At 32.0% G+C, this 15,517-nt stretch overlaps 1 protein-coding gene across 1 annotated transcript; it reads right to left on the bottom strand.

Moving 5' to 3' along the window:
• Positions 1 to 1,540: 1,540 nt before the first annotated feature.
• LOC100572605 (zinc finger protein 76) lies at positions 1,541 to 11,857 on the bottom strand. The gene is made up of 6 exons (XM_003247183.4): positions 11,215 to 11,857; positions 6,089 to 6,318; positions 5,096 to 5,246; positions 4,884 to 5,015; positions 4,321 to 4,586; positions 1,541 to 3,998 (listed from the first exon to the last, which is right to left on the bottom strand). Exons 1-6 carry the CDS (start codon positions 11,388 to 11,390, stop codon positions 3,079 to 3,081), a joined length of 1,875 nt encoding a protein of 624 aa, XP_003247231.1. The 5' UTR covers positions 11,391 to 11,857; the 3' UTR covers positions 1,541 to 3,078.
• Positions 11,858 to 15,517: the final 3,660 nt, after the last annotated feature.

Here is a 15,517-nt window from a genome sequence, read left to right on the forward strand (position 1 = left end):
TTGTTATTGCGTATATTATAATATCATTTATGTTATATTATTGTTAATATACCTGCGGTATATATTTTTTATAATATTTATCAATGAATACGGTTATTTCGAATTATTATCAACTATTAAATATAGGTAGGTAGGTAAAAATAATTGTAATATAATATTTTTTTTTCCTCTTCTCGCCCTCTCCAAATTATTATATTATATTTAAAACTTAATCTTACTATGTATAATGGCATTGTGTTCTGTGAACAAAAACGTTGTTATATTATTTTCCATGTTGGGTTAATAATATAATACATTGGTGTCTCGCTAATGATATATTTTTCTTCCCATGATAATGTTTCAATCTACTTGTAATATAGTATAATATATATATAATAGTATAACACAATATGACGTTATGTAATGTTCATAATTTCATCGTGACAAATACCATTTTATTGAATTTGTATTATATATTACATATAAATTTGTTTGGATGTTACGCATGAAAAAATATATTATTTAACAAAAATAATAAATAATAATATAATTTGATGATGTCTATAATATTATCGTTGATCCAATTTACTATACATACGAGTCTGAAATATTATATTATATTAGTATATACTATATTAACTATATTGTTTTTTATTTTGTTGTTGTTGTTGAATATAATATACCATTATTTTTGAGAACGGCTTGCTCAATAATAAAGAATATTAATTATTGTTGTTTAATCACTATATGGTAAAGATTAACCCTCAAAACCAGTTCACCATCATACAGCGGGGTTACCCTTACTGCGGTTTCTGCCTCTGAATTAACTCGTATATATCCCACCCTCCTCCCATGCATATTCGTGAATATTAAAATTAGTTTTAAAGATCGATTGTTGTCGAAAAAATAAAAAGTTAAATAATTATAACCCATACACTTTTCTTCTTGTAATTCGAGCAAAAGTTTTTGGTGTGTAGCGTAATGTATTTATATTTTAAGTATTTTGTATCAATACAGTAGCTATTATACGTCTATAATATCGATAAGTATAGCTGGAATGCAAACATCCAAAGTAAAAACTGAAGCTACAATACTATACGTGCATTGATAATACTTTTAATTCAACAACCTATCGAAGAATATACGATAAGTGCGTTAGTGCGTATATCGCCTTTATATATGTATTAAAATAATAATAAAAAAGTACCTATAATTTTCTTTTAAAATTCGAAAGTTTTTAGTGTTTCATTACCAAATACACACCAAATTACTCAACCAAAGTGTATTATAGTATAATGTATATAACAGCTTATTTTTTTCCCATACAATCATTCAAAGTAAAATAACAATATGAAAGCTTAAGAAAATATTCAGAAATAATAAAATATATTTAAGTGGGATAAACTGGCGGGGTAATATTTTAGTTAATAATAATAAATAGTCAATACAAATAATAATATATTTCATGACCAGATCGAGGTTATAACCTATAGCACATAACCCTATTCATTATTATACTATACCTATACAACAATGTATAAATTATTAAAAATGTTATCAATGTAACTCAATATTGTTTATTACGAAACAACAATTAATATACACGTTGAAATGAAGTATAAACAAAAACATGAATTAAATGAGCGAGGTATTATCCGTCTACAATAAAATACGTAGACTACATATTATCTATTAAATATCAGAAATACAAAATTACAACATTATTTTGTATGACTACAAAAAGTACATTTATGAATACACAAAAATAACAAACTTTCACTTTAAACAATAATTAAAATAAAAAAAAGTAATGAGTTCAAAACTAATGTATCACTTTCGTTACGCGTGAGTTAAATTCCGGTAAAAATAATTTGGCACTGTACGAGAATAAGCCTACTCGAGGTTATAAATAATAGTAAGCTCGATCCCGATTTTGATTACTTACTACATTTAGTTTCTTTTATGTATTAAACGTCAAAAATGTATATTACATGGTTAGTCGTACAAAGTTGACAATATGAAATAATTTTTCAAAATAGATTACGTATAGATATAATATATTATATAAGCATTATTATGTTAGAGTTATAATATAGTATATGTATTTATGTCATGCCAATAGTGCCCCGGAACCGTATCTTTAAAGTAGGTATTATATAGTTATGTTACTAGGTAGTAGGTACCTATATGATATTATACACGTCTGTATACACTGTACGAGTTAATACGATATATTATAATATTAATATATACTAAGGAGATGATGTTTAAATTAAACTAGAGTATAAATGCAATTATAAGTAAATCATTAATTTCATTGAGTGGTAGGTAGTTAGAGTGAAAATATATCAGACAATCAGACCTATCCTATAATATTTATAGAACTTATCCTAAACTACCACTAAAAACCTTCTTATAGATATTAGTAGGTTGTACGTATACCGTATATGTAATAATTGAATAAACTATAAATAATACAAAGTTATCTACCTACATATTATCAAAAATGTGTAAAATCACAACGAATAAATTATATTATATAGTAAAGAATGTACTAAAAAAAATGTTACTGAATCACAGCTTATTACACGTTAAAATAAAGAAATCTAATGGGTTAAAAGATGAATGTAATAAAGTTAAATCATAAATGCTATAGAGATATTAAATAAAAATTCATGCTGAGTATAACGTACTGGGCTAAATGTTTCTTTTCGATATATTCAACCGAAATCCCTAATATAATATAACATTTGAATATAGTTTTTTTTTTCAGGCAATTCTATGAAAAACATAATAAACGAGTAAAAAAAAAACATAAAATTAATTTAGTAACAAAAATAGACAATACATAATTCGTTTTAAAAAATAAACGGTACATTTTCTAGCGGATATTATAAACGACTTTAAATAATCGCACCATAACTTAAAATAATACGTTTATGTGGAGATGCATATAACACTAAATTACAATAATATATTTCAGGACGCTAAATAATGTTTAAGGGACCATTAGCTTACTATTGACTCATTAAATGCTTAATGATCGTATAATAATTAATATGCGACCCGACATTAGTCTCCGATACATCGCGTCGGGCTTCAGTGCGATATGCTCGCGGGCCGCCTGTGTTCAAGCACCTTCCTGAGCTGTTTGCGGGTGTTGCAGGCCACGGTCAGTGAACAAGACGCGGTCGGGTGACCGGCGACTGTCGCGGCGGCGGCAGCGGCGTCTGCGAAACTGTTGCAGTTACCATCCGGCGAAAACGTTGGTTCGATCACCTGCTGTTGCAGCGGGAGGCTGGGAGCCGGTACAGGAAATGTGGGTTCGAACACTTCCAGCTGCGGGCTCACCATGAGTGAAGCGACCGAACTGTCGAGACAGTGATCTCCGTCGTCGGCCAGGCTAAGTATGAGCTCCTCGACGCTGAACTCTTCTGCCACTTGCAGCGGTTCGTCGGCGGTGACCACGTGGTGCGGTTCACACACCGCGAAATCCGTGTCTGGTTTGGACACCAAGATGTCGTCGAACGGTATGAGTTCGACGGCTGCCGCCCCCGCCGATTCGGCGTCCGACTGCTCGACGGCCGTCACTGTCTGCCGGACGGGCTCGTCGACGAACTGCAGTTCCTGCACCGTCTCTGTGGCTATGGACATGGGCGGCGGCTGGCTAGAGTCGTCCTCCGTCACCGTCTCGTAACTGGCACCGTTGATCACCGGCATCATCAGCAGGCTGGACATCAACTCGCCGTTGTCCATTACACACAAGCTGATCGTACCGTTGGCGTCCTGGCCGACTTTCTGCACGTCAACGTTGCACTCAACCGACAGCTTGACCGGCATGTCGTCGTCCGGCTCGGCCAGGATCATCTTTTGCACGGTAGCCGTGCTTGAATCCGGGCCCGCCCCTGTGAATGTCCGTATCGCAATGCCTGAAAGGTATGCATCCACCTCCACTTCGGCCGTTTCGCATCGCTTTAGGGCTTCGATGTTGGCCTTTGACAGCGGTATAACTAGTTGACCTGAAATTACATTGTTAATATTAGATCTTATCAGGTTATTATAGTGTAAACTGTTCTAAATAGCGGCGCAATTAAGGTGGTGTTGGGGAAGGGAGCACATTCGTTCCCAATATTTGGGATTATTTTCTTTCGAATTCTAAGCGACACATGGTTACATAATTTACATGGCAACCTATGTCCATATTAAACGTATGAACTTCGCCTAGATATAACTTATAAAACCCAAATAGCTATTGAGAAATTTTTTTGAAATTCATACCTCAACCCCTACGAAAATCCAACCTGATTGCGCCACTGATTCTAACATTCGAAAAGTACGTACTTTGGTATTTTAAGAATTCGGAAGTTGTGCTGTTGGTTTCGCTGTCAAAATGCTGTAGCAAGTCATCGGCGAAATCTGACAGGGTCTCGGACTCGTCCCAAATATCATGACTCCGCTGGTGTGTTTTAAGACTGGCCTTTCCCGGGAACGACTTGTTGCAATTCGGTCGGTCACACGTGTACAGTTTGTCGGCCGAATGCGTCCTCTTGTGCGTTTTCAGATGATGGCTGGCCGTAAACGCTCGACCGCATCCTTCTTCTGCGCATCTGAAAATCATGACATAATAAACGGACGCATAATTATGACGCACATATGTTCATTTGTTCAAGATTGTTGTTAATAGCTTTCTACGTATGTCGTAATATTATGTAAGCTATAAGGTAAAAATTTTTTTTTAATAATCCTAACTTTGACAGGAATATATGATATCAGTGTCGTAACTTGTAACTCATGTAAGCTATATACTTATTAGTTATATAGTTATTACTTATTGTAATATTATGACATACCTAAAATTTTAATTTGTACATTATTACAATAGGTATTGTATATTTGTATATTACTTGTACGGCCGTTCTTGGGTGTGCGTTCTATAATGCTTCTTTAGATCACTAAAAGTCGTAAAACACTTGCCGCAGCCTGCTTGTATACAGTCGAAAGTGTCACCAGTGTGCAAGCGTTGATGAGCTCGTAGCCTGTACTACAAACAACGTAGGTCCATCATATTTCTAAAAGATTACTGAAATAACTTGAATGAGATAATCGAAATCTTTACCTGTAAACGGTGTTAAAGGCTTTTTGACATTCCTCCTTGGTGCAAACAAATGGTTTTTGTTTTGTATGTACACGTTCATGGATTTTCAAACTATATGACGTCAAAAACGGTTTACCGCAGTCAATTATGTTACACTTGAACCGGTATTCACCTAACAATGAATATTCAAACAGTTCATTGCAATGTATTAATGTATAATGTATAATGTAAATTTAAAATTTAAACCTTAATGATATACATTGTATTGAAAAAAAATTTTCTGATATTAGGGTTTTCTTTTTGCAATATTTTGCGAATTTATTAAAAAAATATATATAATTACATTTTTAACCATCAGAGTTTAATTTATGGTTTATAAAGGTGCTGTATAATTGTCTAAAACATGCACATTTTCAACTTTTAAACTTCCTAAAAAACTATACATTAGTAATTAAAACAAAAGGTTCATTTCACCACTCTATAAGTATACAAATAATGATAACATAACTACGTGAGTTATTTTTATAAATTTAACATTATGGTTGGCAATTGTAAAAAAAATCATGGACACAATACAATCGTATAGAATATATATTATGAACTATGATAGTAAATTTTAATTAATTATTTAAAATCTGGTGATGTCGGTACTATAATCCAACATATTATAATAATATTATATAATATATATTGATTTGATTTAATAAAAATAATTATTTGTTGGAAAGATTTAAGATAGCGTATAATTTTGCAAAATACAATTTTTAATTACTTATAAAGTGAAATATTGGCTTCTAAATTTAAAAATAATTTACTTCAATAAACATTGGTACTATCACGTACTATATTATAATATAATATACCTATAATACGAGTGTACCTATAATATTATACATTTGTGTACAATACATATTAAATTAATAAATACATAGATAGATACTAAATAGTATATATTTTTCTATTTAACTCATATAATAAATTTTATTTCGCACTAATCTTCTAATATTTACACACCTTTGTGTGTCTTCATATGAGTACGGAGATTTCCGACGGTGCTGTACGTTCTTTTGCACCCAGTGAATTCACAATAATGTCTTTTAGTATCCGACTGGTCCGGCGGAGTGTCGTTGCTGAATGAACTTTGAGATAAATCGTCCTGAAACCCTTCTTGTAATGTAGTATCATTTTGTGGTTTGACGTCATATTGCACATAACTATTTGTTTGATAGTTGTAATGGATAAAACTGTAAAATAAACATTTGTATAACTAATTATATAGTTATACATGTATAATTGCAAGTTGGAACTAACTATAGTTATAGAGTAGTTAATGACATACATATTATTTTAAAGTATAATGTACATAATATTATAAGTATAATATAATAATTTATTTTAATATAAAGCGTCTTACATATTATTATAGGTATTCGTATTACGTAAGACCTAAAACATACTGCCATACTGTTATACTTATATGTCACATATCATTGTACATATTTTATAGTAAACCTTTTGAGGTACCCTATACCAACGCCCTACATTAATTTAACACTATCATTTGAATAAAAGCCACAAAATTATCTGTTCAGTGTACTTAACAACAGACAACTAGACAAGCAAACTTAACTATGTACTTTTATAAGTTATATATACATCATTGTACGTCGTACTAGAAAATACAAAATGCTCTCTTTAATGATGTGATGTTTTTAAACATGACATTAAAATAGTTATGGCATAATAAATATGTAGTACGATGTTATATTTAATTAACATTGCATACATTGACCAATTTTGAACTATTTCCAAAATTATATTTTTGCAATAATAGTTCTAGGCTTAAAAGAAAATAAAAATATATATTAGATTCAATTTAAGAAAGAAAAAAAATAAATTATGGTAGCGCTGAGCCTAGATAGGTATTAACATATTTTAGAAAAATATTATTATTATTATGAACTACGATCAATAAGGCTAGGAATGTAATGCCTTTAAAAATGGTTTTTCTGCATTAAAAGTTCAAAATAATGCACCTAAAAATTTTTTACTTTAAACGAGTTTTAATAAAGTTTAAGACAAAAATATTTTTTTATTTAATTTAAAAAAAAGTTTTGCAGGACTACAAAATTTCAAGTCATCTACGTGGATTTTTAATCAGAAAAGAAAATTATTCTTATTTAATTTTCCATCTCCATTCTCCACTCTTAATTTCAATTTTACCTTGTACGGATTCGTTCGAAAAATAACAATTAATAATATTCAATTAAATTAAATCCTTGTTAGCATGTTACAAAGATAATTTTTAAAGTAAAAATCTTAAAATACAATTTAAAACAGCATTTTAGATTTAAATGCCTTATAAACACTAAAATGATCTAAAACAATATACCATAACATTTTACATTGTCAAACAATTTTAAAAATAAAAACTTCTTATTCTAATTCAAAAATACAAGAAACGAATACGTTATGAAATTACTAATAAATATCATATATATATAACTTAGAAAAATAGTGCAATATGCACCGAAATCTAATACAGCCTTATATAGTGATCAATAATTAATCAACTTAACCGTTGTGTAATAAAGTTATTCAGTAATTATTTATATCCATGTAGATGAAATGGATACATATTCAGCCATTTAGGTATAGGTCCTATAAAATATAATACAATCAGGATATTCTCGAAAAGAAGTTCTATAGTGACATGATACTAAAAATGGCCAACAGACTTTATTTTGTGATTCAGGTGAATAAATCAAGTGAACTTGTAACTATAGGTATGTACCTATCACATTCATACAAATAAACGATTTAGGTGCCCAACTTTGACGTTTAATACATTTTGTGCATGCTTCTTATCAATTATAATGGACTTTAATCGTGAATGATAATGTATTGTGTTAGGCTAAAGTTAATGAATCATTTTAAATTTATTACAAAATACAAAATAATACAAAATTAATCGTTTTATTTTTATGCACACTACAAGATGTACATTTTATATTATTTATATAGTAATAAACTAATAAATATGCGAATGTAGGCACACGCCAAATAAAAAATTATGCAATACCTAGTCGTGTTTTCATCAGTGTATAAATAAATATAAATTAAATTATATATGCCGTACGTATAAGATATAAATCTAAATAGATTTTATAACTTAAATTTACGATTATATAATATAAATGACACAAATCGTTAGTTTATTTTTCTGTAAACATTATGTTTTTACTTAATCTATATCAAATTATTTACCTATTGTATTGAAAATGTTACACCTATTGTCTCAAATCTTTGAAATTTTCATAAAGTTGAAATGTTTAACTTACATCATTGAAACCGTGATTTATTAGTTTAATATTTAACTTAAAAATATAATGGGACAACTTTTGATGCTACTTAGTTGCGTGAAATTAATAAGATTCATATATTCAACAAAATATGTTGGCTAGGTCACTACTCACTATTTTTGATAACCAACGGGAGTTCTGGTTGTATCGTCATAAAATGCAGTCTTAAACTGCATTATAAAAACGAGTTGAGCTAAAGTAACTAATTTTATTTTTACATAATATAAAATCATAAGTTCAAATAATATGTCTGGATATGTTAAAAAAAACATAAATAGGTACCTATACAAAAAGTCTCAAACGGCATTATATAATGGAACTAAAATATGAAAACAACACAAAATATCAAAATGTCTCGTTTATATTATAATAATAGGCTAAAATAATACGCTCTATGCGTGACATATGAATTATAATTTATCTTGCAAATGTTCAATGTATTTAGTTTCTAATCTATGGTAGACCTATAAAATCACTTGTAGGTAGGTATCTATAGTTGTTAAAAATTAAAAATAAATAAATAACCTATACTCTATAGTCTACAGTAAATAGTAATATAATTAGAATAATGAAACTTTTCTTTGAAAAATGTTATGTACCTATAACTAATGGACATTGAAGTTAAAATTGTAATTTAAAAAACATTGTATATAGATAGGTACTAACTTTTTTTATACCAGTCATTGTGAGTATTATTTTTCTTAACTCCTCAAGTTATGTATTATTTCAATAATCGACATTATTTTAATCAAAATTCCATTAATTATTAATGTAATAACACCTACGTGTTTAAATTTGCCAATTTCTTCCATACAATACTACAATGACTCATAAAGTCACAACATATTATTATTACTCTAATAGTTTTAAAGTAATCACTAGGTAATCTTATAACGTTTGTGTAGGTTAACTGTTTCAAGTATTTTTGCACATTTCCACATGCTTTGATATTAAGGAGTTTATGAGTAAATATGCAGTGTTGGGTAAATTACTTTTCAAAAGTAATAAAATTACGTTACTCGATACATTAAATATTTTAATTTAAATTACATTCGTGTTACTCGATATTATTTTTATCACTAGCGTCACTTTTACATTCAAAAACTAGGGCATTACAAATAAAGTTATTTTTTCAAAAATGAATTACAACATCTATCCATAACGACTATAGGTAATGAGTAGTAAGTACACTATTATAATGACAATATAAATTGTATTAGTATTAATTCCCGGGATCTTTAATTAGGTAATAATATTTTTGATTACTATATAAAACTTTCGGAATCGTAAATAAATTGTATTGATTTTTAATTTTTCTCGAATGTCCTGGGCCCCTAGTTGTTGTCATATGGTCTACATACATAACTTATTTTAATAACGTGGAAAATAACACGTTATCTATAGAAATTACTTTTAAAAAGTAATTTGTTACTAGTGCGTTAATTTATATATGATGAAATTACTAAAGCGTTACTCTACAAGTAATCTCGTTGCAATAATTTATAATTTGCGTTAGGTACGTTACTACCCAACACTATAAATATATATTTTTGTTTCTTAATTTCTTACATAGGTATCCTAGGCATATAATTTATTAACTAAAACACACATCTGAGTCAAATATTTGAACCTATATGATAACAAATAACATACACATTACACAATGCACAATACATCATGATGAAACAGATTTTTATCGATATAATTATGTGCAGTAGATCAACAAAGCTAATATCGTTTATTAAATCTTAGAATAATCTTCTACCATATTGGATTGGTGTAACAAGTTCTGTCAGAATATTTACAATCACTTGGTTTTAATTTATATCAGGTAAAAAAATGTGCGTACCTATTGCGTATCTATTGTGCAGTATACTAAGGATATTATACACTTTTATTTTATTGAAATAAGTGTTTAAATATGTCGCGGTTTTATTAAGTATTTATGGGTGGAGGCGTAAAGTGGAAAAGAAATAGGAACACACCATTATAATACTGTAGCATCATAATATATAGATATACAACACGCGTGTGTTCGAATGACTAGCCTGCGCGGCGGTTAACGCATATTACAGCGTGGGACGATCCGAAAGTCGTGAATTTAATATATCGGCAACTACGTCAGAATACCTACATAGCAACAATTTTGCGACTGACGACGACTTGTCCCCGGTGAAAACATAACGATATAATAATAATATTACAACAAATAAGGTACGTCGTCACGGTATTCGTACCGTATATAATAAACAGGTAGGTGCGTATAACACCTGTCTGCAGGCTGTCTGTGCGACTGTGTATGATGCCAATTGCCAAAACGAAGCCGAATTAATATTTAAAATCGTCCACCACGAGCATAGAAGCTCTGTCAAACAGAAAGCGTTATTTTAACGTCGCGTGATTTTGTAATTTGTTACAACGCCGCGTTATTCACACGCGTGAAAGCACCACGCCGACGAGCCATTTACCGCTTTAACGCGCGTTATAACGCGTTCTGTTTGACAGAGCCTTTATAATAATAATAATGTCAGAATATGGTTCGCGGAGTTTTACAATGTCTTAGCTACAAGAACAGTAGGTAAGCTGTATACCAGCTTATATGTATATATATATATAACAGTAGAGAACCATCAGCTCGGTGAGACCCGCCACAAGTGACTGCGTCTTCGAGGTCACTTGGTCCTCAGACAGGTCGGACTCTAAACCAAACACTTGAAACGCGTAATGTAATATACTTATGAATTATGACATTCTATAATGTTATATAAACGCACTGACCTGTACTCGGTATTACAGAAGAACGCGGCGCCGCTGCGGTCCTCGCCGTCTTCGTCTTCCGCCGTCCTCGGCTGCTGTTGCTGCTGCGGCGGCGAAACAACGGGACTCGGCGGCTGTTGCTGTTGCTGCTGCTGTTCCGGGCCGTTGTTGTAAACGAGCGCGACCACTTGTTCCATCACGACCACAATGCATAATAACTGACGGACCCCGCAATCGCCGTACTTCCGTCACGCGCGGTGATGATATTATTATTATTATTATTGCGTCAAAGCAGCGCGGCGGCAAACGCGATCGTCTCACTAATCACGCTCGTTGGCGGCGATGAGAGCTGCTGCAGTGGAATAACGCACGAGCGAAACGCGTCTCGGAAACGTGACACCGCCGCAACGGCTCGGCCACGGCGGTGGCGGCGGCGACGCCGTCGAGCAGTCATCGGCCGCCTGGTCGTGGTGGGAAAAAGACGTGGGTGCGGACGCGGAGGAGGCGAAAATACGTAAATGACGTGGCGGCGACCTTGGGCCGTGCGACGGTGGCCGACTGTAATACGGTGGTGGCTGCCGCAGATGGCAGATGGTCAGCACGCGCCAAAATAATAAAATCAAAACCGACGACGACAAACCCTTTTCGCGCGCCGCGCACGACGACGACAACGACCGCGATGCGGCCACCCGCTCGACCGCGTTCGTGTCGGCGGCGGCCGCGGTCCTCGATCTCGGCACGGCGACGCGCGCGCGCCGAGCTCTACTTTTTCAATTATATTATAGAGTATTATTATATTATATGTTTAAAAATAATACTCACCGCCGACCGTTTTTTGGCATCCACAGTGCGCAATGTTTACCGGACAATAAACAATATGGTTTTTTTTACTATTTACACGCCCCACACGCCCACCCTGCACCATGCGTGTATACTTTCGTATTGTTTTTACGATGTAGCCAATCCTATTAAATTTTAACTTTGAATCAAACTCGTGTATATTGTTTAATAAAATATTTACCATATAAAAAAAATCATGAAATTTCTAAATAAAAATGTATGTAAGTATTTAGTATACTTTTACATAATAATATACTAAATGGATATTAAGTAGCCATAAATATTATAAGTGCAAAATTCATATACCTCTGCGTGTGATGTTATATAAAACAACAATTTTACCATGAAGACGTTATAGTTTACCTAGAAGGAATTTTTTTAATGAGTATAGGTATGTTCCCAATTTTCATAAATATATTAAATAACTTTACGTACCTAAAAACTAAAAACAAATAAAATAAAAACTGAAACTAGCACATGTGCAAAAGACAAAAGTACACGTAATAATATATACCTACTCATATTTTGCATTTAAAAACGAGTTTTGAATAAAATATAAACTTTTATTGAACTGTTTAATACATTTACCTTCTGTCTAATAAACGATAACGTAGGTAACCTACCTATATTATATTCATTATTCAATAGTATTAAAATAATAACTCTATCATATTATAATACTTAACGATATATTATTACGTATTTGTATTTAAGATTTTTAAATAACTAATAATTCATAAGTACCTCTCTATACCTATCAAATATAGAAATATTTAAAAAAAACATACGTGAATTCCCGAAGTGTTAGTGAGTCATACATTGGTGAATTTGAAGTTTTTGCCAAGTTCTTCAACTATTATATAGTACTAAAACAACACTATTCACTATTTTTTTTTTCATTGCTTATATCTTGTATATAGTATATTGCCCTGGGGCCAATGAAAGTTAGCACGGTACTGCTAATACTAGTACTAAGGGTGGGTTGTTGTTGCATAAAGACTATGCAACCCACCCTAAATCTAGCCGTGACATTTCAGGCCGATGCACGTAGATAGCTGCAGTAACCTAACTACCAAGGACCAAGACCTTTGTGACTTTGCATCTTCTTAGACTATTTACATTTTGAATAGATTTAATGAATAAATAATCAAAAAGTTTGTATAGTTCAATAATTAATCTGAATTCCAATTTTTTTTAAATAAAATAAAGGTATTTATGATTCAAATAAATCATAAATAAATCTACAACTTGAATGTAATAAAGAACACTCATTGACAGAAAAAATAAATAAAAAAACGCCCATTGGGAAGATCGAGAACAAGATGAAAAGATAACGTATAGATTGTAGAAAAGGATAAGAGATTAATAGATAGGAGTTCAATGTTAGACTGGGCTTTGGACAGAGATAAATAGAAAGGCTTACTAGTGGCAGCACAAGTCCTTAAATTCATAGGCGCAAATGGGGGGGGGGCTCTAGGGGCTAAGCCCCCCCAAAATGTCCATAGCCCTCCCAAACATTTCATACATTTTGTTTTAAGCGTATTCAATATTATCAAAGTAACGCCATATTAGCCCTATTAGCCCCCCCAAATCTCAAACGCTATTTATGCATATGTTCTTAATGGATCGTTAAGCTGAGGATGATGATGATTATAATGACAATGAATCAAATAGGCATATACATCTCATGATTTTTAAAAAAAATTACGAACTGTGAGTTGCGACGCTTATAGTTCTTAGTGCCTATCTATATACATTATACTCAGTGGCGCAAATTGGGGGGGGGGGGTCAGGGGTGCCATTACTTTCAGTATGAAGTATTTTGAATGGTATTTTAAATACTTATTTTTGTATTAAATACTTTTTGGTATTGAATACTTTGGTTTTTAGGGTTCCGTACGGTATAACGGGACCCTATTACTAACGCTCCGCTGTCCGTCCGTCCGTCCATCTGTCACCAGGCTGTATCTCATGAACCATGAAAGTTAGAAAGTTGAAATTTTCAGAGATTATGTATTTATGTTGGCGCTATAACAACAAATAGTAAAAATCACGAACTACTACTAGTAGTTCGTGGTAAAAATCATAGAATTTTGAATATGAGCAGTGTAGCCAACATGTTTATAGCTGATGATGGTACGAAACCCTTCGTGCGCGAGTCCGACTCGCACTTTGCGGGTTTTTTTTATTTCGAACATTTTATTTTTATTCGAAATAATTGGTTGGAAAAATATTATTGTCAACTACAATAATAGAATAATAGATTTATTTAATATTCTGTATTTCTGTGTTAGCCGAAGTCCGAAGGTTTGTGAAAACCAGATTTCTAAAAATAGTTATTGAATAACAATATTCCCTTTAAACTATTAGATAACTATTAAATAACCTACTACCTATATGTTTATATACGATAATTAGAAACCAACTTTAAAAACCAAAAGTATTTGAAAAGTATTCCAAATACTTTTCAAAGTATTTGAGTATTTACTAAAGTAGTTTTTAAAAGTATTCTTTACAGGACTGTCTATATTCTATATAAATATTGAAATAAAAATAACAAGATGTACCTATATATTATTTGTGTTGTTATTTTTATTTTTTATTACAGTATGAAATAGGTTCTTAAGAAATCTTGTATTAAATTTTCAAACATTAGCTACCTAGCTACCTTTTTTTGAGACTTTGACAACTGAGGTCATTAGCCTGTGAAACTGTGGGGGAGGGAGGGTACTGTAGGTTTTGAACACGTGTGTGTCTGTTTTTGGCAGAATTTTTAAGTGGGCACCTGTAGGTATATGCCATTCCCGGGTGGGGACAGGGGCGGGTTTTATCACTCACCAAGGGGGGGGGGGGGGCTAATAGAGGTTCAAGAATTTAGTTGGTTGTTTTTTAAATCTATATAAAATTTAAAATTACAGATTATGTTTTTGAGTCCCTCATAAGTAAGTCATTTTTTTTTCACAATAGTGACAAATTTTAAATAGTTACATTATTGGTATCAATATATTTATCTGAAACTATTTATTTATAAAAAAATATACATAAAATAGATATAGGTATTACATTATCAATTCTATATTTCTTTTTTTAACTTTTGAAAACCGTAAGCTAGTAGTATACTACTACTAGCCGTAGTATAGTTAGCTTAGTCCCAAGGGGGAGGGGGCCACCCCCTTAAACCCGCCCCTGGGTGGGGATGGCGGCCTCTCTCTCCGGACACCATGACTGCCCGAAGAAAAATGCCGTCCGTGGCCGAGTTCGAACCGCTGACGGCGCGAGTCGGTCACTCCGTCCACCAAGCTATATATTATATAGAAATATAAAAATTGGACATTTCATATATTTTTAGTACCTACACAATAATTTTAAATCTTAATATAATTTCTAAATTTAAAATTCAGACGCTCCTTGAGGAATATTATACTTAATTTTTTTTTATTTCCACTAATAATAACTTAATGTATTTCCAAAATCGAGTCACCGT

The sequence above is a fragment of the Acyrthosiphon pisum genome, chromosome A1 (genome assembly GCF_005508785.2).
Source record: "Acyrthosiphon pisum isolate AL4f chromosome A1, pea_aphid_22Mar2018_4r6ur, whole genome shotgun sequence".
In the NCBI taxonomy this organism is placed as follows: domain Eukaryota; kingdom Metazoa; phylum Arthropoda; class Insecta; order Hemiptera; family Aphididae; genus Acyrthosiphon; species Acyrthosiphon pisum.

Excerpts from the sequence above, each read along its gene's own strand:
- LOC100572605 (XM_003247183.4), bottom strand. The coding sequence starts at position 11,390 with ATGGAACAAGTGGTCGCGCTCGTTTACAACAACGGCCCGGAACAGCAG. Across the intron at positions 6,319-11,214 it reads TTCTGTAATACCGAGTACAG|TTTTATCCATTACAACTATC; the intron begins GTCAGTGCGTTT and ends TTTATTTTACAG. Across the intron at positions 4,587-4,883 it reads ACCCAAGAACGGCCGTACAA|ATGCGCAGAAGAAGGATGCG; the intron begins GTAATATACAAA and ends CATGATTTTCAG.